This window comes from Drosophila kikkawai, chromosome X (assembly GCF_030179895.1).
Source record: "Drosophila kikkawai strain 14028-0561.14 chromosome X, DkikHiC1v2, whole genome shotgun sequence".
NCBI lineage: Eukaryota > Metazoa > Arthropoda > Insecta > Diptera > Drosophilidae > Drosophila > Drosophila kikkawai.
In genome coordinates this window covers 28,966,958-28,994,872 of record NC_091733.1, presented here as the reverse complement: position 1 = coordinate 28,994,872, position 27,915 = coordinate 28,966,958, and the positions used below count along the sequence as shown (strand labels likewise).

Here is a 27,915-nt window from a genome sequence, read left to right as displayed (position 1 = left end):
GGGAAAATTATGGGTTTTCCCCTTAAAAAGTCAAAACCAGTTGTAAACTTTATATATTTTTTATTATTAAATTATTAAATATTTAAAAATGATTGTAAACTCGACTTGTCCAGGGGCATTATGTCATGTCACCAAAAAAAAAACATTTAAAAAAAACATAAAAAAATCATAAATATATATATATATATATATATAAACAAAAAATATATTTCAACAGTTTCCCCCAAAAATCTCTGCCACACACATTGATTTAGTTAATTTGTTGTAATGATTTATGTATATATATATATATATGAATTCTTATGTTTTTTTTTCTTGTTGTTTTTATTGTGGTTTTCGCTTACATTCAATCTAAACACTAAAAACAGACACATTTCGTTTAATTTTTGCGCTTAAACTTCCTTCTCTTCTCATTTTCTTCTCTTATATATATTTTTTTTATTTTTTATGTAAACGTTTAGTTTGGTTTTTTTATGTGTTAAAAATGCTTCTAAAAATTGTTTACCATAATCTGTTTTGTTTTGTTTTTGTTTTATTGTACACGCTACACACATAATTTCTGGTTTATATTTTAATTGTTTTTTTGCATTTTCAAAAATTTGTTTTTCACATTCATTTAGCTTAGCTTTCTATAGTTTTTTTGTTTTGTTTTTTAGGGGGGGGTAGGGGATTACATAATACTGAAAATACGACTAGACATTCATAGTGTATAAATACGATTTGTTTAATTTACTTTACCGTTTTTTCTTTTCTGTTATAGATAATTTATTTAAATATATTTATTTGTGTTTATTTTATTTTATTTATTTATTTATTTATTTATATATATATATATATACTTTCGTGGGCTTTATGTTGTTCAGATTGAAATTGTTCGGTTTCTCGGTTTCGGTTTACTTTTTCTCTTTTTGTTTCCTTAATATTTCTCGAAAATGCTTTAAAAAGTCGTGTTTTTTTGCATAAAATTTTTACTTTTTACCTTAATTTTCGTTTTCTTTCTCTTTTTTAGATTCTTTAACAAATTCGTAACTTAAAAAAATTGGCTTTTCTTTTTTTTTTGTGCATAACAAATCGATTTTTTTTTCTTTTCTCCTTTAAAAATAATTATTTTCTTTTTAATTTAATGCTTATAATTTATTTGCTTTCTTCTTCGCGTTTAGATGATTATGTATGGTTTGTTTTTACTTAATTTTTGTTGTTAAATTTAGATTTGCAAAAAGGTTTACATACACACAAGGGGGGGAGACACATAGAAATTAGTTTTAAATTTGTTTCTTAGACATTTTTAAGGTACATTTATGTAACAAAAAAAATTAATATATATACTATATTTATAAAACATATTAAAAAAATAAAAAAAACAAGGAAAAAACAGACTAAACTGAGCTTTCAAGTGTTTAATTTTCAATGTGAAGAAAAGAATGTGGTGTTTGTTTTGGACTGTTTTTTTGCTTTACTTTCTTTCACTTTCTTCTCCTTTTTTTAATATTCTTTCAAGTTGTTTGTGTGTGTGTGTGTGTGTGTATATATGCCTATAAAGTTTACAATATTTTTTTTTTGTTTTATTAAATTTACTTTTTTTATTGCAGAAAATTTGGCCATCCAAGCCTTTGAACGGCCTTGGTTTACACTTAAAAAAATATTTCACTTTAGCTTTCTTCTCCAGTTTCCCCATATCGCGTCTCTCCTTTTTTTATTCTCCATCTTATTTAAGTTTTCTTTTTGTTTTTTTCCTTCAATATAATACAAAAAATTTGTTGTTGTTGTGTGCGCAGTCGTTGAGTTTAAATTTCTAAAAATTTAGCTTTGTTGTTGGTTGTTGTTGTTGGTTGTTGGTTGTTGTGTTACAAAGTTGTTGGGTTTTTGTTGTTAAACATTTCTTGATTTTCTCCTTTTTTTGTTGTTTGGTATATAAAATAGTATTTGTTTTTGGATTTGTTTTAAATCTTACAATATTTTCATTTTGCAAATGTACAAAAATTCACGTTTTTTTTTCAAGTTTTATTTTTTTAGTTTTAGTCAAAAAAGTTCTTTTAGGTTTTCTTGGTATTTCTTAACTGAAAAAAAGTTGTATATTTTTTTGTAATGATTTCACTTTTGGATTTCTCTCAGTGTGTGTGTGTGGGATGACCTTGAAAAGAGTAGTGTGTCTCTTGCCACCTGTTTTTTTTTTCCTGCTCAAAACTTAAAGGGGGGAGGGGGTACTGAATGTAGTGATCAAAAGGTTATCGGGCTTGTAATCGGTAATCGCTGGTTATCGATTTTGTACATCGTTCGTTATCGAACTCCTTCAACTCGTGCGGAAGACAAATCCGTAAATGATTCTTTTATTTTCTTTGTTTTTTTCTTGTAAATAAAAACATTTTTCTCTTTTGCGCGTGTTTTTCCTTTGAGCTTTTCCATGTGTCTGAGTGTGTGTGTGAGTGTGTTTTATGATTAACGGCTCTTGTTATAGTTATTTCTTTTTTTTTTAGTAACAAACAAAATGGCAAGCAACAACAATTAGAATTATATATTATTCATAAAAAAAGAACTCTCTTTTTGAAGCAAAAAAAGCAAAATAAATTTACAACAAAAAATGGTTAAATCAAAAAATATAAACACAAAAAAAAAACTATTAAATCTTTCAACTACGTTTTACAATTCTTGGCTAACTTGTGTTTTTTTCTTTTCTTTCATTTTTTGTTATACACATAATAATTATATATTCTTTATATATATATATATATTTAATTAATTAATTTATATAGATTTATTACGATGCTGTTAACATTAAATGCTTTTGATAGAAGTTTTGTTGTCATTATGGATTTATTTTTTCTTCCTGCTAAAATTCTCTTCTACTCCTTCTTCGTCCTTCAAACGATTCCCATACCAGATGGATAATATTTTATATTATTTTTTTGTTTTTTTTATATAGTTTTTAATCTTTGCATTCTGCAAACTCATGAATACACAAAAGATTTGGATGTAAATGCAAATTAAAAAATGATTAAAAGTTAATGCTTAAAGATCAAGTAATTGTACAGCGGCTATATATAATATATATACTGTATTCTATATATATTATATACTTCGTATGCTTATGCAGTTTCGTATGTTAGTGGGTAAAGCTAAAGCTAAAGCATGCTTAGAGTCTACACAGAAATTAGGCTTATGCTTAGCTACAGATTATCTATACATATATATGCATATAGATATATCTAAATTTTAATGCAAATCATAAACATTGTGTTTCGTGTTTGTTTTTTGTTGGGAAACTTAGCAACTAATTAAGGAAACCACAAAAAATTCAGAGTCCAGACGTGGTGAGAGGTCAAGGTCAAGTGGGAGATTGCACATTAGAAACTGTTATACGGTCGAGAAGCTGTTATATCATCGAGTAACTACTAACTAAATATGGTTTTACAAATAATACAAATAAAAATCAAATTAAAGTTAAGGATCTTTGACAAAAAAAAATACAAATACTGCTTTTTAGGTAAGTGAAAACGGGGTCACGGTTAAGGGTTAACTGGTGGTTAAGTGAAAACAAACGGTTAAAGACCAAGGTTAAGCTCGAAGATAAGAAAAATTGAAGCATCTCCGGATTTGAACGTTTCGTTTTCATTTGTTTTTTACTTATTTTTTCTTTTTTTGGATTCGATTTCGGAGCCAATACTGAAGGATGCGTAGGTTTCAGGACATACATCGAGATATATTATGGTGGGCGCGAGATCTTTCCATATAGAGACAGCACATTGGTATAACACACACATTACTATAGTCCGTATAATATATATATCTATTAAATGTATAATACAATTTTCTCAACGTTACAGGAACTGAATTTAAAGCCGAAATCGAAATCGAATTTGAAATCGATTATTAGTTCAAAGAGATCAAAATGCAACACAACTAAAATTAGGGGGTTCTTTAGTGGTTTCTCGTTCGTCTCGTTACTCGTTACTCGTTACAATGTGCTGAGCGCCATACAGAAAGGTGTCTGGGTTGATATATATATATATATATAAATATATAATATACATATAAATGATATGTAATACATTATAATAATAAAAATAATAATTAAAATAATAAAGTTCTTAAAAAATTAAACAATTCGTGTTTCACATCAAGAGTTATACAAGGTAATTTTTTCTCTTTTTCTTCAAAAAAGATTTTGTGAGATTTTTAGAGCTTGGGGGGAGCTGGGTGTTTGATTTGCTTCTTTTTACACTCAAAAAAAAAGGGGTGGAAAAGTGAAATAGATCAGAGTGAGATAGACACAAAAAGAGAGAAAGAGTGTGTGAGAGAGAGCGAGAGAAAGAGATCTCACGAGAGCAACAGAGACAGAGAGACACACACAACTACAACAATTATGGTAGAAAAGAAGGTTACACACTGGGAGAAAAAGTTTCAACAGAAGCGAATTGGAAAATTTGAAAAATTATATATATTTTACACATTGATTTAGACTTAAGATCACCTTATAAAGATCAATCACGAGCGCAACACAGACAGAGACAGAGAGAGAGAGAGAGAGAGAGAGAGAGAGATAGTAAATTATCTATATATGTGGGATAAGTATGTACTATATATATATATATTCCTTGGTTACAACTCAATCCTCAAACTATTTATGGTTATTTCAAAATAATTATACTTTTTCTTGTAGAAATTTCAACAATTTTAAGTAAAATTCAAGTAAATCAAGTTACTTTTTAAGGTTTTCAAACACTTTTAGGCTTAATATTAAAACAAAAATAACTAAAAATTAAAATAGAATAGAAATATGTTTAATTTTGTACTTAAATATAAAGTTTTTAGGAAGAAATTACTAGGAAATAACCATAAATATTGCAAGGAATTAAAGGTGTTTATGTTTTGTGGTGAAAGGTGTATGTGTGTACGTGTGTGTGTGTGTGTGTTATATAATATATATATACGCTATGAACTTGGGGTGCCATCCTTCTACATGGCTGCCATGATCCACTCTGCTTTAGCTCCTGATGATGCTCTCCCTTCTCCTCCTCCTCCTCCTCTTTCTCCTCCTCTTCCATCACTCAATTATATATAAAATTGGCCGCATCGCATAGCGCATCGCTGTCATCATCAAATTTACCATTCATGGCATAGGAACTGGTGCCGCTGCCATAGACCCATTCCTTTTTTATGAAATCCCCATCCGTGGTCGACGATGAGGTGGTATTATGCAATCCACCCAACGAACTATGATCCAAACGAAAATCATCATCATCATCCGGATACAATTGTACGGGTATGCTATCCGGTATTGAATGCGGCTCAAAGAGATTACCATATGGCGGCAGCGAATGATTCAAATCCACATGATGATCCACCAGATCGCTATCAAAATTTGATATACGAAATTTTGAACTGGGTGGTGATTGTGGGGAATGCGGTGCTGCTGAATCCTCAAACATGACCTCCTCTTTGATGAACATATCATTGGAATTGTCACCGGAACCGGAGGAGTAAAGATTTGGTTCAACTTTTATAATGGCTGCTGTGGCCAGGGACGGTGATGATTTCTCATCGTCATCATCATCATCAAAGTGATGATTGTGATGATTATGATGATGATGATTGTGGTGATGATGATGTTGCTGCTGTTGTTGTTGTTGCTGTTGCAAAACTTGCTGCCTTTGCTGATCTTCTTCCTCATCTTCATCATCATCCATATCCGCCAGATGACGACGTCGGTGGTGATTTCGGTGGTTATTACGCTGCTGGGTTACTCTTTGTTGTTGCTGCTGCTGCTGCTGTTGCTGCTGCTGCTGCTGTTGCTGCTGTCGTTGCTGCTGCTGCTGCTGTTGCTGCTGCTGCTGCTGATGATGATTCCTAGTACTTCTTATGATTGTGGAGCCACCTAAAGCTGCTGCCGCTGCTGCCGATGAGGCTATGGACAATGGCACACCGGTGGCCTTTGATACCAAAACTGTAGGCGATTGTACAGGCGAAACCACTAGAAACAAACAAAAAAAAACCATTTAAAATATATAAAATATATAAAAAATATACAAAATTCTTAAAAAATGTAAATAAAACTCACCTCCTGTTTGCTGAACTACACTGGTCAAGGCCACGCCACTGCTGCTGCTAGTGCTGTTGCTATTGTTGTTGTTGTTGTTGTTGGTTGTTGAATGTATAATAGGCGTCTTTCGTATCAATTGAGAGCCATTGCTGAGATTTTTGTTGCTTGAGGAGGAGGAGGAGATAATGTTGCTGCCGTTGCTGGTGCCTGCACCGCTTTGGATGACCTGGGCATGCAGCACGGGCGTTGTATCGGAGGTATGTTGCTGCTGTTGCTGCTGCTGGTTGCCCTGTTGCATATAGTTCTTAATCACAATCGTTCTGGTGGGCGCCGTCACAAGATATTGCTGATGCTGCTGCTGCTGCTGCTGTGGCTGCTGCGTGGCTGGCGAGTTTGAGGAGGAGTGCGAGTGCGGGGCATTCGAGGATTCATTGGATGAATCCTCACCGGTGGTCAAGCGATTGGTGGTTGCATTCACAATATGCGAGGAGGAGGAGTTAACCATTACATTGCCGCCCCCCAAGACATCCTCCTCGTCCCCGCTTAAACCCGAGTGTTCATCCAGCTCCATTTGATGTTGCAGCTGTTGCTGCTGTTGCATTTGGTTGCTGGTGCCGGGACGATCTAGCTCATGAGGCGGTTCTAGCTTTACGATTGTCGTTGTTGTGGCTGCCGCTGCTGCCGTTCCACTGTTGCTGCTCGAATTGCTGCTGCTGGAATTGCTGCTGTTGCTTGAATTACTACTGTTTGAAGCCGCCTTTGAGGATGCCACCGCTGCCCCTGGCTGATCCCTTAAATGGACCTGCATGTGCGTCTGTAGCGAGGATTGTGTATGCAATTTCTTCTTGCAGATTTTGCACTCAAAGGGAAAGTCACCCGTATGCGTTCTGGCATGAATCTTGAGGTTATAACGCTGCCCAAAGCCCTTGCCGCAGACATCGCATCTGGAAAAAGTACAAAAATCAAGTAATTGAAGATAATGTGGCTTTTGCCTTAACTTACTTGTGCAATTTAACGCCCGAATGCAATTTTGAATGGCCACGCAGCGAGGCCAAAGCACTAAACACCTTGCCGCATATCTCGCAGGTTAAATTCACATTCTCATTGTGAATTTTCTTGTGCACCTTGAAGTATTCGAAGCTCATAAACTCCTTGTGGCACACCTCGCATTTGTATTTGTGTCGCTCCGATTGTTGACCCGTATGTACCCTCATATGTTTAATGAAATTTGGACGAAAGCGTACAACACGACCACAAATCTGGCACTCGTAGGGCTTACAGCGTAGGCAGTGCTTCTCATAATTCTTCAGAGACTTGAGAACCATGTTGCAGATGGCGCATTTCATATTGTTGGCATGGCCACTGCGATGAATGTCGAAAAGTTCCTTTGAATCAAATTTTTCAACACATTCCACGCACTGGTAACTGGTGTTGTTGGTGTTTGTTGGTGTTGTTGGTGTGGTGTTGGTGTTGGTGTTGCTGGTGTTGTTGGTGTTGCTGTTGGTGTTGCTGTTGCTAGTGTTGGTGTTGGTGTTGTTGATGTTGATGTTGTTGGTGTTGTTGGAGTTACTGTTGTTGTTGTTGGTGTTGTTGGAACTACTGTTGTTGTTGTTGTTGTTATTGCTAGAGGAAGAGCTGGATGATGAGGCTGCTGCTGCTGGAGGTTTCACTGGATGGTTTTGTTGCTGCTGCTGTTGCTGCTGCTGCTGGGCCAAGGCCAAGGCCAATTGCTGTTCCGTAGACTGCGTCTGTTGCTGCTGCTGCACTGGCGCCTGTGTCTGCAATATCAATTGAGTGGCCGGCATCGCCTGCTGCACCACATTCAGCACCGTCATGGGACTCCTACTGATCACCGCTGTTGCCGGCATACGTACATATGTTGTTCCAGCTGTCAAACCACCCACCGCATTGCTTATATACACAGGTCGCCTTTGAAGCTGGACAAGGGCTGCCTCGGTAACGGGCACAGCCAAACGGTGGGTGGTGCTCACTATACTGCCGGCTGGCAATTGTACCAACTGCTGGCCACCAGCTGCTCCTCCTGCTGCTGCTGCTCCTCCTCCTCCTCCTCCTGCTGTTGCTGTCCCCGCACTACTTGTGCTGATTTGGTATTCCAACTGGCCATGGGCATGCTCATCTTCATCCTCATCCTCCTCCTCTTCATCATCTTCATCGGGCATCTCCTCATCCTCTTCCAGCTCCAGCTTAACCCGCGACGACGACAGATGATGATGATGGGCCGTTGATTCCGGCTCTTCATCAGCCTCTGCTGCCTGGGCCTCTTCCTCAATGTCCTGCAGGTTTTCATCGTTTAACTCGGGATCCTCTTCCTCCTCCTCCTCCTCTTTAATGTCGCTGGCGGCCAAAACTGTAGTGTTGTTGCTGCCACTGCTGGTGGTTTGAATGATGATGCGGCGACCATTGAGGAGATGATGCTGCTGCTGCTGCTGTTGGAGGACCAGTTGGCTATCCAAGTGATTGCTGTTGCTGCTGCTGCCATTGCTGCTGCTATTGTTGTTGTTGTTGTTGTTATTGAAGGAAGCGCTGTTGTTTGTTGTGTTCACAGTGGCTGCTGCTGCGGAAGCTGCTGCTACTGTCGGTGGGTGGTTGTTGCTGTTGCTGCTGCTGCTGCTCTCTAGCTTGAGATGATGATGCGTATGCTGCTGCTGGTGAGGATTGTGATGATGCTGAAGATGATGTTGGGGATGAGAGTGCGTTTGATGATGGTGCGTATGCTGATGCTGATGCGGATCGTCGTCCTGCTCCATGGGAGCATCTTGCAGTATAAATTCGATCTGTTGCGATAGGGCGCTATCGTTAATGGCAATCAGTCCGTCCATATCCTTAACGCCGGCAGCGGCGCCAACGGCGGCAGCAACGCTAGCAGAGCTCGAAAATAACGAGGGCAGCGCCGCCGACGTTGCGCTGCCGCCGCCGTCGACATTTGTCGCGCTGCTGGCCATGGCAGCGATATAATAATTAATATATTATTATATATATTTTATGTAGTTGCGATTCTGTAAAAGAAAAAAATGGGGGGAATAAGTTTAACGGGTAATGTTTGGCTTTAAAATCTCTTGAGGGTTTTTTTTTTATATTTTATGGCATACTTTTGGGCACTTTTTAAAATGATTTTAAATCTTTTTCAAAAATTAAAAATTATTAATGCAAAAAAAATTAAGATTTATTAACTTGATTTGAAATGTTTTCAATAAATATAAAATAAACAAATATTTAAACAAACTTTTGGTTTAAAATCATTTTAAAAAAAATATATAATTTTATTTAGATTTATTTCATGGACAAAAAAAATCTAAAAATTTTAGTTATATTTTTTAAATAAAAAAAATTCTACACATTTTTGTTGTTATATTTTTTAAGTAAAAAAATCTAATAAACACAAAATTAATTTAATATATTTTTTTATATTTTTCTAGTAAAAATCTACAAAATTAAACCCTAGAATATTTTTTTAAAAATATTTTTTAAATAAAAATCTTCTAAATTAAACCCCAATTTATTTTATTTTTTACATTTTTCAAATAAAAATCTTTAAAAAACCTTCTTAAAAATATTTTTTATTAATAAATTAACTTTAGTAAATAATACATATTACAATTAGCACCTTTTTTTTAGGTTCTGGAACTCTGCAACCACAACTGCAACGATGTTATGTATGGTGTTTCCTAACTGGACACCGGCAGAGCTTAATTAGTTTGTATTGCACGGATTTATCTGAAATTAATAATAATATAATAATGTTAATAAATATAGATATTTATTTTTTAATAAGAGATTTCTCTAGGAAATTAATTCTTATTGGCTTGTAGTCTTATTGTCTTATTATTTTTTAGAAAAATAATTATAAAAAACAAACTAAGATATTCAAATTTTCATGGATTTTTACACTTAAAGTAAACAAAAAATTAATGTTTTAAATGTTTTTAAAGATGATGGGGTAAATCTTGAATAAAAGCAATTTTTAATAACCTTTATATTGACTTTACTAAGTAATTGTATTTTTAAATATTTTTTTGTAGCCTAAATTTTAAAATATGTTTTGCTTACATTTTTTTGCGCTGTTTTTTCATTGATTTTAAATTTTAGTTTTATTTAAGCGGCTTTGTTTTTTGTTAGAGCGTTTTTTTTTTAAATTTTACCGGCTGCTTCTTTCTCTTCCTGCTTTTCTCCTCATTTACTTAATATTATTTTGTTGTTTGTGTTTGTGCCGCTTTGCTTGTTTAGTATTTAATTTCTCGATTTTCTTTTTTATGTTGCTTCTTGTTGCTGCTGCTGCTTCTTCTGCAATCTCTCTTGCTCTTTCGCTTCTCTCCGGCTTTTTCCTTTCCTTTTGTCTTATTATTTATCTGAATTAAAAACTTCTTTTTGTTGTTTCTCCTTCTTGAACTTTGTAGCACTCAAACACATGCACGTTGTTTCCTTCGATTTTGTTTTGTTTTTCTCTCCCTGGTTTTGCCTTTTGCTTTGCGTTCACATTTGGTTTTTTTGGCTGAACAAAAATTTTCCATTTTCTTGTCATGCGGTTTTTTGCGATTTCCATGCGGCGACGCTGACGTCGCTGGACGACGACGCTGCCGCTGCTGCTGTTGTTGTTTGTGTTTGTGGTGGTACTGCTTCTTCTCCTGCTACTGCTGATGTTGTTGTTGTTATTATTATTAATTCCTTACTTGATTTCCTCATTTTTTGTTGTTGTTGTCTTGAAAGGAAATATTGTTTGTTTCACAGGCACACACACACTCATTCGCGGACTCACACACGCGCGCACACACACACGAACTAATACATGTGAAGGCGCTGCTGACTTCTCCGTTTTCTTCTCGCTTTTTGTTATTATTTATTGATTCGCTCTCAATTGTCCTCCGTCTCTCCGCTTTGTTGCTTCATTTGTCTATATATATATATATATATATAGGTATATATTTTGTGCAATTGGTTCTAACTGTAAGATAAATACACACGTTTTTTTTTATTAACAAATTTAAATGCGTTTTACGAAATCACACACACACAGAAACCTATTCAGGAGATCTCACACACACATACACTCACACGAACTAGTTGGAAATAAAAACAAAAATTAATTTTAGCTTTTCCCCCCCACACACACACACTCACACAAGTTTTTCACTTTTGCTCCATTTTTCTTTCGTTTTTTTCGGGGGGAGGCGCGTTAGCCGTCTCCTTCTCCTTGCCGCTCTCTCTCTCACTCACTCTTCGCTCACATTTTTGACCTTTTTGGTGTGCGTTTATAATAGTTTTCCTTTTTGCTCGCTCATTTCGATGAGTTTTGGGATTTTATTTATCTTTTTTATTGGCTGGCGCTCCTGGTTCAGCCAGTTTTACTTATTTACAAATTCTTACAAATATCCGAATAATTTTTGGATGGTTAATTTATTTTATTCCTTTTCCCTTTTTTTTTTTGCGACGCAGCAACAACAACGAACGACGCGACAATTAGCGGCGGCTGCGCTGCTTCTTCTTCCTCTCCTTCACTGTTTCTGCTCTGCTTCTTCTTCTTCTTCGGCTTCTGCTTGTTCTTCCTCTGCCGATTTTGCTCCCCCGCGAGTAATTTTTTTTCGGCTTTGCTTTGCTTTGTGCAAAAGAGACGGAGAAGGAGAGAGAGAGAGAGAGAGGGGTAGCGCGCTTTCCCTCGCGTTTTTCCACACTTTTGTTGTTGCCGTTTTTCACACTCACACAAGCTCGCTTCGTCAAGCTCTTTTTTTTGCGCTGTTCTTTCTTCTGTTCAATAATAACAAAAAAAAATTCTATGAACATGTGTGTGTGTGTGTGAGTTTTTGTCTCCCTGGGTCTGGCTTTGTGTGAGCGAACAGGGTTGCATTCGGCTAGCAGTGTTGGTAAACGCACGCAAGAGCGCGCAATTTTCAAAAGTTAATTGGATTTGTAGTGCGAGAAATATAAAAATTGTTCCTTTTCTTTGGGTCTTGTCCTACTCCCTTTTTGTTTTCCTTTGCCATTGCCTTTCTGCCCTAGCTCACACACACAAGTTCCACAGTTTGATTCACACACACACACATAGCGGCAGGCACAAAACAAAAAATAAAAAGTATTTACAGCTGAGGTCAAGCAATTTGTCCCTAAAGTTTAGAACATTTATAAGTGAAGTTAATCCTATAGATTAACTTTATTTTAAGTTTTAAGGGAAAAATAGAAACAATTTATTTTCAAGAACTATTTTCATTTTTCGAGTAATAGAATATGTTACAATTGGGGCTATTCTTGCGACCGCCATCGTATTTTAAGGACTGCCAGAACTTGGAGCCCAAAAAAACTTAATGGGGCAAGGGGCAGGGGGCAGAGGGAGATGAAAAGAGCTGACCTAACAAGCGGCAGCGGAAATAGGCACAAAAGGAACACACTGAAAGACAGGCGACCAGCGGCAGCGCGAGTGAGATGGGGCCAGAGCGAGCGACCGAGATGGGGCGAGCCCCAGTGGTTGAGAGCGTCGTCATGCGATGGAGCTAGAGCTGCGAGGGGGAAAGAGAGGGGTGCAGGTGGGTCGAAAGGAGAAGGAGGCGAAGGTGGGGGAGAAGCCGTTTTATTTCGACAGTTTTCGAACTGCTCTCTCGCTTGCTCGTGTTCGTTTTCCCTTTTTTCGTGTGCGCTGCTCCTCCTGGAAGAGGCAAAACGGAGAAGAAGGCAAGGAAGACGAAGAGCACATCATCACCTTGGAAGAAAATTTTCAGTTGGGCAAAATAATTTTCGGGGGGGTTGTAGGGTGGGGCGGAGAGGGGTGGCGGTTGTGGGCGGTGTTTTGTGGGTGGTTTATTACTCAGTGATTTTCGCCGGGGGGTTTTTGGGGGTTGAAAACACACACGCACGCACACACTTCAAAAAAAAGGGATAACAAAACAAGGGTTGGGATGCCGCCGATTCCGAATAATGTTTTCAGCGAATAACCGCAGTTCAGAAATCACATCACAGAACAAAACGAAAAAAAAACATAAAATAAAATAAAATCCACACACAAAGGCAGCTGGAAACTGGTCTCCCCTTCTCGCTCTCTCCTTTATATCTCTCTCTTGTTTCATCTCACCCACTCACACACGGACACACGCGCGAGAAGTGGAGCCTGAGCCTTACAAAAAAAAAAAAAAAAGGGGGAAACCTGGAACCGTTTCGAAAATGTTCTTACGTTTGTATTTAATCCCCTTGCAAAAACATTGAACAAAAAATCGTTAATTGTTTATATTTTTGGCTGGCGCCGCTCTTCTGCCTTTTTGCTTTGCTTTGCTCTTTCTTTCACTTTATTCGCACTTCACGAGCACTCACACACGCAAGCACTCGTACAAACACACACACGAGGCACGCGGGGGGAGCAACCGAAATTGGGAGATCTTACAATTGTGCACACTTCTTTTGTTATTATTATTATGGTTTTCGCGTTTTTTTAGTTATTTCTATTATTGCTTCTGCTTCTTCGCTCATCTTCCTCCGCGAATTCGCAATTTTTTCGATTTTTTTAATGTCTTTGTTAATCAGTGTTACCGTTTTAGCAATTTTACTGCTAGATCTAGCAGAAAAAGCTATAAAATTGAATAGATTTTACTCACTTAACATCACATTTTCATTTGTTGTTGTTTCAATTATTTGAGTGTGTGCGCAATGGAAATGATTTATCACTGATTTGATGGTTTTTTGTGTTTTTTATTCGATAATGATGGCTTTTTATCGCCCGCAACAAAGTTGCGAATGTTTTCCTTTGATTATTTACAGGCTCTCCTCCTAAAAAATCTCAAAAAGTTGAAATTTCGTTCTAAAAAATCCACACTTGGTATTTGAACCTAACCCGATACTGGAACCACATCTGATTTTTAATACTTATCCGATATTTTGCAACACTAGTCATATTTTTAATGTCAATATATATATAAATACATATAATATATAATATAATATAAAAAACAATACATATATGTACTGATAGATAAAAATACCACATTTATTTTGAATCATAAAAAAATGGTAAATATCAAAGAGAAGCTACTAATAACTTAAACAATTTTAATTGTAGGTCAAAATAGCGTATAATAATTATTTTTAATACATATAGCAAATAATATACATTTTTTTTTAATACTTATACGATATTTTTGCAGCATTAGCTCCATTTTCCTTGTGGATCCAAGTTGTTTTGCTCTCCGGCTTATAAAAAAACTGAAAATTATAAAATGCTACAAATACCATAAAAATTTAATGGTTTTTAAAAATACAAAATAATATTTTTTTTTAATACTTATCCGATATTTCTGCAGCACGAGCCCTATTTTCATTGTACGTCGAACTCGTTTTGCTGTTTGGATCATAAAAAAAGCTAAACGTTAAACATAAAGGATTCAAGTGTTCGAAAAATGTTATGCTATATTATTCTAAAAATTGTAAAAACATAAAATAACACCAAATTTGATTAAAATTTGATTATATTAGTTGATTAACAAAGTATTCTACATTTTCGTCTATTTGAAAAGCTAGACCTAATGTGAAAATAGCTAAATTGCCAGCCCTGTTAGCTAACAAACTAATCTAAAGAAGTGTGACCAGATTATGTTAACTTTTTGGGTTTTTTTTCTGGGCAAGAGCTAAATTCTCATCTGGCCACACTATTTGTCGCATAAAAATTTGCTTGCGTTTGCTTCGTGAAATTAAACCCGTGTTTTTTGTGTTATTCTTTCCCCCCATCCAGCTAAAAACCAATCGATATGGTGAGTGGGTCGGCCTCCGTTTACTATTTATTGTTTATTGAGGCCAACGGCAGTGTGTGACTTTCGCCGCCTGAAAACGGACACTCATGTTTTTTCTTTGTTTTTCTTGTTTTTTTTTTTTCGTTGCAGGCAGCTTACACCGAGGATCAGTTGGCTGGTGAGTGTGTGTGTGTGGGTGTTGGTTTGGAATTGGAAATAGACCCAAAAAGTTGCAAAGTGCCAACATAACGGAATAAATTGCAATGCCCTCGTCATCTTTCTCTTTCTCCCCCCTCCCCCCGGCTATGCATTGGAATGCGGAGAGTGTGAAAGCGATGACACGAAAGTATGTGTAACACATCTTTATAGGCGGCATATATATATATATATATATATATATATATATGTATATATATGATGTGTGTATGAATCATTGATAAAACAAATACGCTGGAAAGCAGCCATACGAATACGCTGATCGTTGTGTGACTCACCGAAGAGAGGCAACCAGCAACTGGCATTCATTTCCAAGGCATCCCGGCAAGTCGAGGCCATGGGATGCCCTAACAGTTATTCAAAAAAGTAATTGGTTTTGGGTTTTCGATGCTCTTGTAAAACGCTCTCTTAAAGGGAAGTCTGTAAATATTTAAAAACTTCAGAGATAAAGTTACTTGTTGCCATAGTTCCCCTGGTTTTTTATTTTATAAATTTTTTATATTTTTTTATTCTATTTATTTTCTATATTTCTTTTATTTTTAAATCCTCCTTTCAAAGGATTTTTGACTTATTAACCTCATAAACCCCTCACTCACATCAAAATACCCTTGAAAAAAAAGGGTAAAATTGTTTAAAAAAACCGCAGGAAGTCGTAGCGATAAGATATTGATAAAGAAAGGGGGATAATCAACACGTTTGTTCGACACGCCGGCAGCTCGTTTCAAATAAAACTGCAATTGCAGTGGCAAAAATCACCCAAAAAACCAGCTTTAAAATGAAAAACCCAAAAAGCCAAAAGTCAAGCTTCCATTTATGGCATGTTGTGGGTCAAATTCAGGCTGCTTAGCACTTTGTTTTTAATTCTAATGTCAAATTCCCTGCCTTTTCAAACGATTTCAATCGCAATCTTTACTTAATTCCCCCCTGTGATAACTTAATCAGAGCCAAAGAGAGTGTTGAGTTTTCTGATAATTTCTGACGTCATTCGATCAGGTACATATATATTATATATATATTGTATTTATATGTATATTGTATTTATGTATTTCGTACTTACCTGGTCTCCATTGCATTGCAATCTTTAAGTTTTTAGCTTTTCTTGCCATTCGTCGCGCTGTTTTGTCATCGCCTTAAATGGACAAAAATGTGCTGGAATCGTTTGTTTTTATTGCCATTTTAGGATGTAGTATGCGGCGCCGCTGTAGCATGATAACAAAAACAAAAAAACAAAAAATACAAATAAAAAATGTTTTAATATGTGTACAGGTCATCGAATGTCACACACTCTTGTTATTTAGACTATAAAAATATTGAAAATTTTATAAGCTTTCAGGGGTTTATATATCCTTAAAAAACATATAAAATTTTAAGGGTTTCTTCTTTAAAAACTCTTTTTATATTTATACGATTTTTTTTAAGGAGAATTTAAATTTTATAAAATGATTAAATATCCAAAAAAGCTCTTTTTTATATTTGTACGATATTTTAAGTAGTATTTAAAATTTATAAAATGATTTAATGTCCCAAAAATAATTATATTATATCCCCAAAAAAAAAAGAAGAATTTAATAACTAATTTAATATTTATACGATTTTTTTTTAACAATATTTAAACTTTATAAAATGATATAATATAAAAAAAAAGATAATATATCCCTAAAAACCACGAAGAACTCTTAGTGATTTTTATTTAAAAACTCTTTTAATATTTATAAAATTTGTAAAGCAATATTTGAACTTAATAAAAAAATATTATAATATTTCCAAAATATTTAACATTAAATTTTGCTAATAATTAACTAATTATTAATGTTTTAATGTTTTTATATATCCTCTAAAAACATACATTTTTATTTTTACTTTTAAAAAATCTTTATATATTTATACGATTTTTTAGACAATATAAAAAAAATTTATAATATTTCTAAAATATTTACCATTATATTTGCTTTTTTAAAACTACTTTTATATTTATAAAATTTTATTTAAGCAATATTCAAACTTTATAAAATGATTTAATAGTTTTTAAATATGAACGAACCTTTTTAATTTATAAAACAAGCTAAAATCCTTTTAAAAAACAAACTCCCAAAGTAAACTATTTACAAAAGTTTATAAAAAACAAAAAACTTACCTATTGTAAGCTCTTTAATATTTAAAATTTCACTAAAAACACTTTATCAAGCTTTATTTTGAACTTTAAAAAACAGTTTAATTCGTTTTACATCCAAAAAATCTATAAAATCTGCCCACAACTTGTTTCTTCACTTGTTTAAAGGCAACTGGCTTTAGAAATCACTGGAAATCGAAGAAAAGGGCTCTCATTTTTCTTATTATTGCACAAAAAACTGCAACTGGACTTAAAACAAACAAGGTTTTCCCCTCGAAATCGAATCGAATCGTTTTTGTTTATAAACAAGAGTAAGCTTTAGGGGAGTTGGCTGAGTAGCACTTCTCTGGTGTAAAGTGAGGGTATAGCATGACCAAGGAGCAAGGGGGAGGCAGGCAGGCAGGCAGGCTGGCCAGTCCAAGCCAGGCACTAGCTCTCCGAGTGGCCCAAAGGCAGTCAGTAGCTGGAAAGGCGGTCATCAGAGCGGTTCAAAATGTATTATTACACGGCACATGTGAAGCATAACTTTACCACCCTGGAAGGTGATCTAAACATCAGGGTTTAGGAGTTAAATATGTAATTATTTATACCCTATAACAATGCTTTTCTTCTTCCCTTTGTTTCCCCCACAGAATTCCAGGAGGCCTTCAATCTCTTTGACAATCGTGGCGATGGCAAAATCCAACTAAGCCAGGTGGGTGAATGTCTGAGGGCCTTGGGCCAAAACCCCACCGAGTCGGATGTGAAGAAATGCACCCACCAGCTGAAGCCCGATGAGCGGATCTCCTTTGAGGTCTTCCTGCCCATTTATCAGGCTATTTCCAAGGCCCGTTCAGGTGATACGGCCGATGATTTTATCGAGGGACTGCGTCACTTTGACAAGGATGCCAGTGGTTATATATCCTCTGCTGAGCTGCGCCATCTGCTCACCACGCTGGGCGAGAAGCTGACCGATGAGGAGGTGGAGCAGCTGCTGGCCAATATGGAGGATCAGCAGGGCAACATTAACTATGAGGAATTTGTGCGCATGGTAATGAGCGGTTAAGTTCAGATGCTGCGCTTCCTCTTATAACCATCAGCATCAGGATACACCACACACTAAACACACACACTAAACACACACACACTCCGACCAACCTGCCAAGCCAGCTGAGCCGTTCATTCCGCCAAAAGTTCCACAAAAATAAAGAAGAAAACTCCATGATTCCCAACCAGGACACACATCGAAGCAAGGATTATTGGAGCAAACTGCTATTCCCACTTCCCACTTTAAGATTCCTGATTAATCACTAATCAAAGCTGAGGCGTCTGTTGAAATGCGTATTATTCTAAAGCAAAAAGCGAGAAAAAAAATAGGTAAAAATTAAGATTGAAAGTAATCAGTAATTAAAATGCCGCTTAGTTCGGTCGTTCTTTTGTACCAATATCATATATCTATATATATATATATATTTCATATATTTCAGTGGAACATGAAAAGTATTTCTAAACTGTATACTATATATATATATCCTTGATATACGAGGCGTGTGTGTCGTCGTATATCTGAATTTAAAAAGGCGCATTTTGAAGTTTTACATGTTTTAATTCTTTTTTTTTTTTTAATAATTTAATATTTGTATTTAATAAATAATTAAAAAAGAAAATAAAAAAACAAGCGAATGTGTAGGTCTTTTTACAAAAGAAACGTACTTAAATCTATTAAACCAATTGAAACCTAAGACACTGTTGTTTTTTTATTTAAATTTAGCTCCAGTTTTTAGAATACTAAATGGGTTAATTAATTGTAAATTAAATTTTTTTTTTACCTAATTAAGATTTTATTCCTCAAATTTATATTTTATAGTTATATATAATATTTGCAAGATTTGAATTTTCTTATTAATTTCAACTTAAATTATAAATGATTATATTTATTTTTTTAAATACTTTTTTTAGACTTTTTTTAAAATATTTTTTTTTATTTTTATTTATATAAATAATTTTTTTATTATTTTTATTTATATAAATATTTTTTATATATTTATATTTTTTTATTTATACATATTTTTTTATATGTTTTTATTTATTTAAATATTTTTTTTATAATTTTTTTATTTATATAAATTAAAAATTTTTTTTTTATTTATAAATATTTTTGTATGTTTTTATTATATAAATATTCTTATATTCTTATATAAATATTCTTTTTTAAATATTTTTCATTATATAAATATTTTTTTTTTTAATATTTTTTAATATATAAATATTGTTTTTATATGTTTTTATTTATATGAATATTTTTTTATATTTCTATATTTATATAACCATTTTTTTATATTGTTTTATTTATATAAATATTTTTTTATATGTTTTTATTTATAAAAATATTTTTTTTATATTTATTTACAAATATATATATACATATAATTTTTTTTATATATTCTTATCCCACTTAAATTTTCTTAAAATTAAAAAATTATATATATTCTATGATTTTCAGTATTTCAGTATTTTTCCTCCCCCGCTTACTGCCCTACTAATCTAGTATTTCAACCCACTTTTAGGGATTTCCCCCAAACAATATGATTTTATTGCCAGACCACGGTCTCACTTGTGTACCAAATTCAAATAAGCTTAGATCGTAATATCGCAGAGATATAAAAACAACCGAAAATATAATATAATGTCGAGCAACAAGGAGTCGTACAAAGTGCTAAATGCCGAGCTAATGGCCGAGGTGCAGAAGCTGCGCCTGATGATTGCCGCCTACAAGCGGCAGGTGTCGAGCCTGTTGCGCGAGAATATGGGTCTGCGGGAGGCACAGATTCTGCAGAGAGCGAGTGGAGGTGGTCAGCAGCGGCGCTGGAAACTTGACTCCAACTGTCTGGGAGCGACCAGACCTGCTCCGAACAATCGTCGCCGATACGGCGACATGGACATTGCCTTGGAGGTGTCCGAAGAAGCGCCTGAAATAGGAAGACTGAAGGTATTGTAAACAAAAACAAGTGAAGATTCATTCATAAATTGGATTCCTCCACTGATCTTGCTGGTTAGCTATCGACACCGCCTATAGTGCCCACCATTGACGAGGATGACCCCACCACCACCAGTGGTGAGGATGAAGGCTGGCAGTCGGCTAACAAGGATGGTTTAATACGCAAAATCGCACGTTCCTGCTGGCGCAGAGCCAAAATCATTAATTAAACAAATAACATAAAAAATAGTGTTAAATTAACAATGTATAAAAAATAATTTAAAACAATATTTTGGAAAAAAAAATAAAAATGTACTGTCAAGTTTTAATGAATTAGATTTAAAAGAATTCAGGATTTAAGGCATTTGTAAAAATATTTTAATAATTTTAATAAAATTTTGATTAAATATAAAATATATAAATATAAAAAATATTAAAAAATCACAATGTTAAATATAATTTATTTGTCTAAAATTCACTTTAAAGTTTTAAAATAATAGTTAACAATAATATCTGAATTTAATAATATTAATATTTAAATTTAAGATGAAATATACATTTTTTTAAAATTTAAATTTGATAATTAATCTTATTTTAATTTAATATTTAATAAACTTTATTTTCCTAAATTTAAATTTGATAATTAATATAATCTTAAATTAATCTAAATTATAATATATTTTTAAATTTAAATTTAATAAATAATTTTACCTAAATTTATTAAAATTTACATATTTTTCAAATTTTAAATTTGATAAATTTAATTCGATTCGTTTGATTATCGATTGCCTTCCTATCGATTAACTTTAACACAGTGGCAACGCCGCCAGTTCCAAAACAAAAGCTTTGCAATTTGCAATTGAATTTTTTGTTTGTTTAATTTTATGTATTAACTTCACATTGTTAACCGGTTTTGGCAGCCGCAAATTGAAGTTCCAGCCGAGGAGCATGCCCAGGAACACGGTGGCGGGCGCCGGGAGTGCAGCCGGGGGAGAAGGCGGTGCCCCAGAGCCAAGTTCACCCGTGCAGAAGGTGTGGAAGCCGGAATGTGAGTCAAAGATGAGTCAAAGGAGGAGGAGCATCCTATTAAACCCCCCCCCCCCCTCCCTCAGTGTACAAGCTGCAGCTGGAGGCCCCAGCTCCCTGTCCCCTGCGCTGCCAGCGTACCCTGCCCCTGCCGCCGGCCAAGAGCACTGCGGCAGCTGTGGAGGCCAACAATGCGGCTGGACGTTTGTATGGCTCCGAATATCATGGCTTGATGGGTCACCTGGAGGCCGAACAGCTGCTGGCCAATGCCCGCGATGGCAGCTACCTGGTGCGGCTTAGTCCCCAATCCGATGGCTACTACACATTGAGTCTGCGCTACAATAAGACGCCCAAGAACTACAAGATTCTGCACAAACCGGGCGTGGGTCACTATCTGCTTGGCCAGGACAAGCGCTTCGATACGGTCCATGATATGGTGGCCGATGGTCTGATTAACTTTCATATGCAGCTCCATGCGAGTCCCATTATCCAGCAGATCAATCAGCAGACAAGGAATTGTTACCAGCAGTCACCCTACATGACCTTGAATGGACGCAAGCTGAGGGCTTTGTCCAATGAAATGGGAGGCAAGGGGGCTGCTGCTGCTAATCCTGGATCCTTGGAAGCTGCTACCAAGTCCAAGGGAGTTGAGGCGGAGGCAAAGCCCAAGTTGGAGGAGGAGACACCTCTACCAGCTTTGGATCCCATGCCTTTGGTTTACGAGAAGCTGCATCATTTCAAGGTAGGATTTGGTTGTGGGGAAAACCCTAGGTTATATCCATGTTATATCCCCCACCAGGTGCACACCTTCAAGGGTCTCAATTGGTGTGAATTTTGCGCCAACTTCCTGTGGGGCTTCACCGCCCAGGGTGTCAAGTGCGAGGCCTGTGGCTTTGTGGCGCACACCAAATGCTCGGAACTGGTGCCGCCCAAGTGTGTCCCAGATCTGAAGCGCATACGCGGTGTCTTTGGCACTGATCTAACCACTATGGTGCAGCTGGAGCCGCATCATCTCATACCCTTTGTGGTGCGTCGCTGCGTGGAGGAGGTGGAGGCCAGGGGTATGCTGCAGGAGGGCATCTATCGGGTGTCCGGCTTTGCGGATGAGATTGAGGCCTTGAAGCTGGCCTTGGATCGGGATGGGGAGAAGACGGATATGTCGGAGACGACGTATGGGAATGTGAACGTGATAGCTGGGACGCTGAAGTTGTATTTGCGGCTGCTTCCAGTGCCGCTCATCACGTTCCAGGCGTATCCCAGCTTTATGGCCGCAGGACGTAAGTGTTTTTTTTGGGCTCCTTTTCATTTTACTTGTTATCTATTTAATTTTTATATAATTTATTATTTATAAATTTATAAATTTTCAATTTCTTAATTTTTAAAATTTTATTATTTATAATTATATTAATTTTTGAATTTAATAATTTTTAAATTACTAATTTTCAATTAATTAATTTTGAATTTTTTAATTTTTAATAAGTTATTTTTCATTTTATTAATTTTTTAATGTATTAATTTTTTATTAATTATTTTTCAAATTATTAATTTTCAATATTTGAATTTTTTAATGTATTAATTATTTAATTTATTATTTTTCAATTTATTAATTTTTAATATTTTTTTTTTTCAATTTCTTAATTTTTAATTTTCAATTTTTTAATGATTTAATTTTTAAATTATTATTTTTCAATTTATTAATTTTTAATATTTTATTTTTCAATTTCTTAATTTTCTAATTAATTAATTTTAAATTTATTAATTTTTAATGTAATTATTTTCTAATTCATTAATTTTCAATTTATTTTATTTATTATTTAATTTATAAATTTTCAATTTATTAATTTTCAACTTAAATTACTTAAAATTGATGCATTTCAGGCAACGGCAAGCAGGCGGAGCAGCTCCAGCTGATGACGGAGGCAGTGCGTCACCTGCCCCCGGCCCACTACACCTGCCTGCAATACATGCTGGAGCACCTGAAGCGGTGAGTGGATTGTAACTTCCTTTTTCCTTGCAACTTGCCCATTTGAAGCCCCAAAAAAATCTTACACAGAGTGGCCTCTCACTATGCCGTGAACAAGATGAACGAGCACAACCTGGCCACTGTATTTGCGCCCACGCTGATTGCCACGCCCCAGCACATGACCAACCTAACCGAGGAGATCTTCATGCTCTCCTCCCTCATTGCCCACTGCAAGACGATCTTTGCCAGAAACTGAAAGCGATCGAGCGGTCCAAGCACCGAACAGAGCGGAGCCGCTAGCCTCAGCTCGCTAGTCTCCATCTCTGTCCATTTCGGATGTCCTTAAAGGCATAGGAACCTTAATTACACTTTGCCAAGCATGCATACATATATATATTTTACTCTTAACCCGATGATTCCACCAAAAATTTAGCCTAAGATCAAAGTAAACGATTTTATAGCGTCTTTTTTTAGGAGTTCCAAAAAGAAACATGAGAAAAAACCAAGCAAAAATACACATTCAATGTTGTAATTTACGAATTTAACGAATCTCGAAACATTTTTAGAACAAGTATTTTACATATGTATCACAATAAATATATTTATTTTATTTATAAATTATGAATCAAGTGTTTTTTTTTTTTAGAAATAATGAAGAAATTTTGTATAAATATGCAATTTTATTGAAATCTCTAAATCTCTGTTTTAAAAAAAAATATTTTTTTTTTAATTAAGAAATTTTCTATGGAAATTAATTAATTTTTCTTTAATTTAAATAGTTAAATATAAATTTATTTATTAATAATTTTATTTATTAATAAATTTATTTATTTTATAATTGTATTTACTTATTTTTAAATTTACTTATTTATTTATAATTTTTTTTTTAATCTACTTAAATATACATTTATTTATTTTTTTTTTTAAATTTATTTATTTATAAATTTATTTAATTATTTATAAATTTATTTATTTTTAAATTTATTTATTTTTAAATTTATTTATTTATAAATTTATTTCTTCTTAATTTATTTATAAATTTATTTATTTATAAATTATTTCAATTTTGTTCAAGTTTTTGGTAGAGAATTCTAAATAATTTTAAGATTTTAAGGATATTAAGGAAATTTATGTTTAAAAAAGTTTATATATTTTTTTTAATTAAGGAATTTCCATGAATATCAAGACATTTTTGTTTAATTTAAATAATTTTAGTTAAAATGAGACATACGATGTGTTTTTAGATATAAAATTACGTAGTAACAAGTAGGCGACGACAGAATTGACATAGGAAAACCCTTTTAGGTTTTGGCCACATTTGCGGTGTGAAAACGGAGCCGAGCAAAAGTCAAGTTGCTGTGTGCAGTTTCTATATTCATTTTCTTGTTGTTTCGTTTTGAATTTTTGGTTTTTCCTACAATGGTTAATAACAAGGACAACAAGAAACAGAAGAAAGAGCAGAAATCGGTGGCATCGTCGTCTGGCCTGGTCACCAAGATGCGGCCAGCACGCCCCAAGGCCGCGAAACCGATTGATCGGAAGCTCAAGGAGGTGAAGGAACACAAGCCGCACTTTGACGACATGATCGGCAACATGAGCACTCTGCTCAAGCCGGTGGATGGAACAACCATGACCAAAAAGACGGCCCCAGTGCAGCAGACCTCGCCGGGCAAGCCTTCTTCGCCGGGCAAGGCTTCGTCCCCAGGCAGGGCTTCCTCGCCAGCCAAGCCAACTTCGCCGGCTAAGCACCAGCACCCTGCACCAGCTGGACGGCACCCTTCTCCGGCTAGGTGGGATGAACCCACCCACCCACAACTTTCTATTGGTTGTTTTTCTGACATGTGAGTTATTTTTCAATTTATTATTTTTCAATTTATTAATTTTTAATTTAATAATTTTTAATTTATTATTTATCAATTTATTAATTTTCAATTTATTTTATTTAAATAATTTTTAATTTATTATTTATCAATTTATTAATTTTCAATTTAATAATTTTTCATTTAATAATTTTTAATTTATTATTTATCAATTTATTAATTTTCAATTTAATAATTTTTCATTTAATAATTTATCAATTTATTAATTTTTAATTTTATAATTTTTCATTTATTTATCAATTTATTATTTTTCAAATTATTAATTTTTCAAATTATTAATATTTCAAATTATTAATTTTTCAAATTATTAATTTTTCAAATTATTAATTTTTTAAATTATTAATTTTTCAAATTATTAAGTTTTCAAATTATTTATTTTCAATTTAATAATTTTCAATTAATTAATTTTTCATTTTTCATTTATTATTTATCAATTTATAGTTTTTCAATGACTTAATTTTCAATTACTTAATTTTCAAATTTTTAATGTATTACTTTTAATGAATTATTTTTTAAATTTCTTTAATTGAATTTCAGACAATTGAACCGCGAACTCCACAGCCCGGAGATCCAACTACCTGGATCTGCATTACTTAATGAATTTTACGATCAGATCCCCATGCCGGGATCTCCGATTTGGGATCCCTTGGAAGATCCCATGGGTCAGCCGCTGTTCGTGGAGGCTGTAGTTACGCCGCCGGGCCAGTATCCGGGGCTCGAGATTGAGATAGAATCGGAACCTGAGGTGGTGAATACCTGGGAAAGTGCTCAGGTGAGCCCGGTGCTCCAGGAGGTCTTGTTGGTGGTGCCGGCCTACGGACTGACCATGTTCATCCGGAATCCGGATGGCAGCTACGACCTGTACACCGGCCTGCAGTCGTCGCTCCCGGAGGTGGAGAATGTCAATATCCCGGATATATAAATATAATTCTTAAATTGGAATTGAAATTTGAAATTTGCGCCCAAATCAAAATCGCGATATTTTTTGATATTTTTTTCCTTGGTCACCCTGCCGGCAGAACTGCTTTGTCCAGCCAGAAACTGCTTTGGCAACCCGTGGAGTTTCTATAAATAGTTTTTACCCGCTAGCGCCTTCTTTTTTTGGAATAAAAAACTTTAAAGGTAGAAAATCTGTTATATTTGTGTGTGTAAAATTTACAGTAGAAACGTATTTACAAACATTTACATGTTTATGTAAAGTTGTTTTACCGAAAGATGGAGCCATTTGGAATTGTAAAATATTAAGTAAAAAGTTTATTTTGGATTTTATGTTTTTCAAATATTTTATTTTAAAGTTTTTTATGATTTTTAAAACAATTTGAAGCCTATTTTATATAAGCCAATCATTTTTTTTGGGCTTCATACTCTAACAAAAAGACCTACAAATAATTTAGACATTATAAAAACCTTAATTTGCATTTTTATTTATTATTTTTTTCTAAACGAGGATTTCCAAATATCATAACTAAGCCAAAAAATCATTAATTTCAATTTCGAAACCTGTTCTAACTTAGTTTTTATAAGTTTAATAAATCTGCATATAAAGTTTACTAATTTAACAAATTTAAATTTTTGCAATTTTTTTTACCTCCTTAAACAACAAAATTAAACACAAAATTAAACAAAAAATTAAAATTTTTTAATTTTCTTGCAAACCTGGCTAAATCGACTCGAATTTTAATGCTGATCAAGAATATATATGATTTATAGGGTCGAAAATGAGTCATTCACTGATTTTTAGGCTTCGGACTGAAATTATAATACTCCTTAAGGTGTATTGAATTTTAAATATTTATGATTTATAGGGTCGGAAATGAGTCCTTTACCGACTTTTCCAGCTGTTAACCATTAAAAAAAATTATTAGATTCGAAATATCTAAAGTAATCTAAATTTAATTATATAATTTATAAATATATATGTACATAAATCTATATTTATTATTAAAGCATGAATTTAATTTTGGGTCTATTCCAATTCGAACTAAGCGTTAACAAAAAATGTAAACAAAGCGGATCGTAAGTTCAGAGAGTGAGAGAGTGGAAGAGAGGATCGCTCTCTTTCAGCCTCCAGCTTTCCGTCGTCCTTGCCATTCCCTTTCACATTCTTTTTCGGTAAAAAATTGTTCGGTTGAAAAAACGCGTGCTCCAATGAAAACGGTTTAAAAACGTGGAAAAACGCTCGGAAAAGTGCGGCAAAAAGTGGAAAAACATTCGTCCCGTGTTGAGAAATGAAAATCTAAATGAAAACTTGAAAAAACTACGCCCGGGCTGTGTTTTTTTCTAGTTTTTTTTGCTGTGCAAATGCAAGTGCGAATGAAGCAGGACATGCATGACTTGCTGAAAGCATGCATGCGTTAGTTTTCGCCTTGCTTTCGTCTTCTTCTTGCTTTGATCGGCAAAAGCAAAGCCGAAAAAACGAGGGCAAAAAACGCTCGTGAAAGAGCAGAAAATCGTGGAAAATCATCGTCCCCGTGTTAAGAAATGAAAATGTGAGTGAAAATCTGAGAAATCTACGCCCGGGCTGCGTCGCGTAGCGTTTTTTAGTTGTTTTTTTGTTGGCAGTCCTTTCAGCAAGTCCCGTTAGTTTTCGCCTTGCTTTGGTGCCCCTTCTTCTTGCTTCGATCGGTTAGAGCGAAGCGGAGAAAAGAGAAGAAGAAGAAGAAGAAAACGGGCAAAAAGATAAAGTGCCAGTGTTTTTTATTATTTGTAATTATTCTTTTTTGTTTTTTGTATTTTTTTTTGTGTGAAAAATAAAAAGGAGTAGAATATTTACGTTTAAACGCTACAAACAACAGGTGAGTAATAATAATCCATTGCTTTTGCATAGTATTTAGTTTATTTTATTATGTTTTTGTTCTTTTTTTTGTTGTTTTCTGCACCGCTATTCTAATTGTCATTTGCTTTGCTCTCTCTAATTGGAACTGCTCTCTCACGTGGTGCAGATCCTGGATACAATCCACATTTGTGGATTGCAAATTTCAGGCGTTGTTTGTTTTGATTTCTGGAA

The 27,915-nt window shown here is 34.4% G+C and overlaps 5 protein-coding genes and 1 long non-coding RNA gene across 14 annotated transcripts; 4 read left to right on the top strand and 2 right to left on the bottom strand.

The window, feature by feature from the left end:
- Positions 1-868: 868 nt before the first annotated feature.
- LOC108076067 (uncharacterized) lies at positions 869-13,774 on the bottom strand. 8 transcript variants are annotated; one of them, XM_070287795.1, is made up of 6 exons: positions 13,630-13,774; positions 10,106-10,997; positions 9,663-9,772; positions 7,040-9,054; positions 6,056-6,981; positions 869-5,968 (listed from the first exon to the last, which is right to left on the bottom strand). In XM_070287795.1, the coding sequence occupies exons 4-6, from the start codon at positions 8,998-9,000 to the stop codon at positions 5,046-5,048; spliced, it is 3,810 nt and encodes a 1,269-aa protein (XP_070143896.1). In that variant the 5' UTR covers positions 9,001-9,054; positions 9,663-9,772; positions 10,106-10,997; positions 13,630-13,774; the 3' UTR covers positions 869-5,045. The 8 variants fall into 8 exon arrangements, with proteins under 8 accessions (XP_070143896.1, XP_070143901.1, XP_070143894.1 ...); XM_070287800.1 differs by having other exon boundaries at positions 10,106-10,689; positions 13,630-13,741; XM_070287793.1 differs by lacking the exon at positions 13,630-13,774 and adding an exon at positions 13,419-13,555.
- Positions 13,775-14,213: 439 nt separating this feature from the next.
- Positions 14,214-17,237, bottom strand: LOC138929120 (uncharacterized). Its single transcript, XR_011445560.1, has 3 exons — positions 17,108-17,237; positions 16,031-16,172; positions 14,214-14,369 (listed from the first exon to the last, which is right to left on the bottom strand). It is a non-coding gene; the product is annotated as an uncharacterized lncRNA (long non-coding RNA).
- Positions 14,646-18,804, top strand: Mlc-c (Myosin light chain cytoplasmic). 2 transcript variants are annotated; one of them, XM_017168831.3, is made up of 3 exons: positions 14,646-14,778; positions 14,908-14,935; positions 17,716-18,804. In XM_017168831.3, exons 1-3 carry the CDS (start codon positions 14,776-14,778, stop codon positions 18,126-18,128), a joined length of 444 nt encoding a protein of 147 aa, XP_017024320.1. In that variant the 5' UTR covers positions 14,646-14,775; the 3' UTR covers positions 18,129-18,804. The 2 variants fall into 2 exon arrangements, with proteins under 2 accessions (XP_017024320.1, XP_017024319.1); XM_017168830.3 differs by lacking the exons at positions 14,646-14,778; positions 14,908-14,935 and adding an exon at positions 17,509-17,625.
- LOC108076035 (shugoshin-like) lies at positions 18,299-20,368 on the top strand. The gene is made up of 3 exons (XM_017168695.3): positions 18,299-18,439; positions 19,630-20,051; positions 20,120-20,368. The coding sequence occupies exons 2-3, from the start codon at positions 19,749-19,751 to the stop codon at positions 20,267-20,269; spliced, it is 453 nt and encodes a 150-aa protein (XP_017024184.1). The 5' UTR covers positions 18,299-18,439; positions 19,630-19,748; the 3' UTR covers positions 20,270-20,368.
- Positions 20,369-20,870: 502 nt separating this feature from the next.
- Positions 20,871-23,649, top strand: RhoGAP5A (Rho GTPase activating protein at 5A). Its single transcript, XM_017168850.3, has 5 exons — positions 20,871-21,087; positions 21,152-21,807; positions 21,865-22,342; positions 22,944-23,049; positions 23,119-23,649. Exons 1-5 carry the CDS (start codon positions 20,988-20,990, stop codon positions 23,282-23,284), a joined length of 1,506 nt encoding a protein of 501 aa, XP_017024339.1. The 5' UTR covers positions 20,871-20,987; the 3' UTR covers positions 23,285-23,649.
- Positions 23,650-24,297: 648 nt separating this feature from the next.
- On the top strand, positions 24,298-26,014 carry LOC108076033 (uncharacterized). Its single transcript, XM_017168693.3, has 2 exons — positions 24,298-24,869; positions 25,446-26,014. Exons 1-2 carry the CDS (start codon positions 24,448-24,450, stop codon positions 25,828-25,830), a joined length of 807 nt encoding a protein of 268 aa, XP_017024182.1. The 5' UTR covers positions 24,298-24,447; the 3' UTR covers positions 25,831-26,014.
- The last annotated feature ends 1,901 nt before the right edge of the window (positions 26,015-27,915 follow it).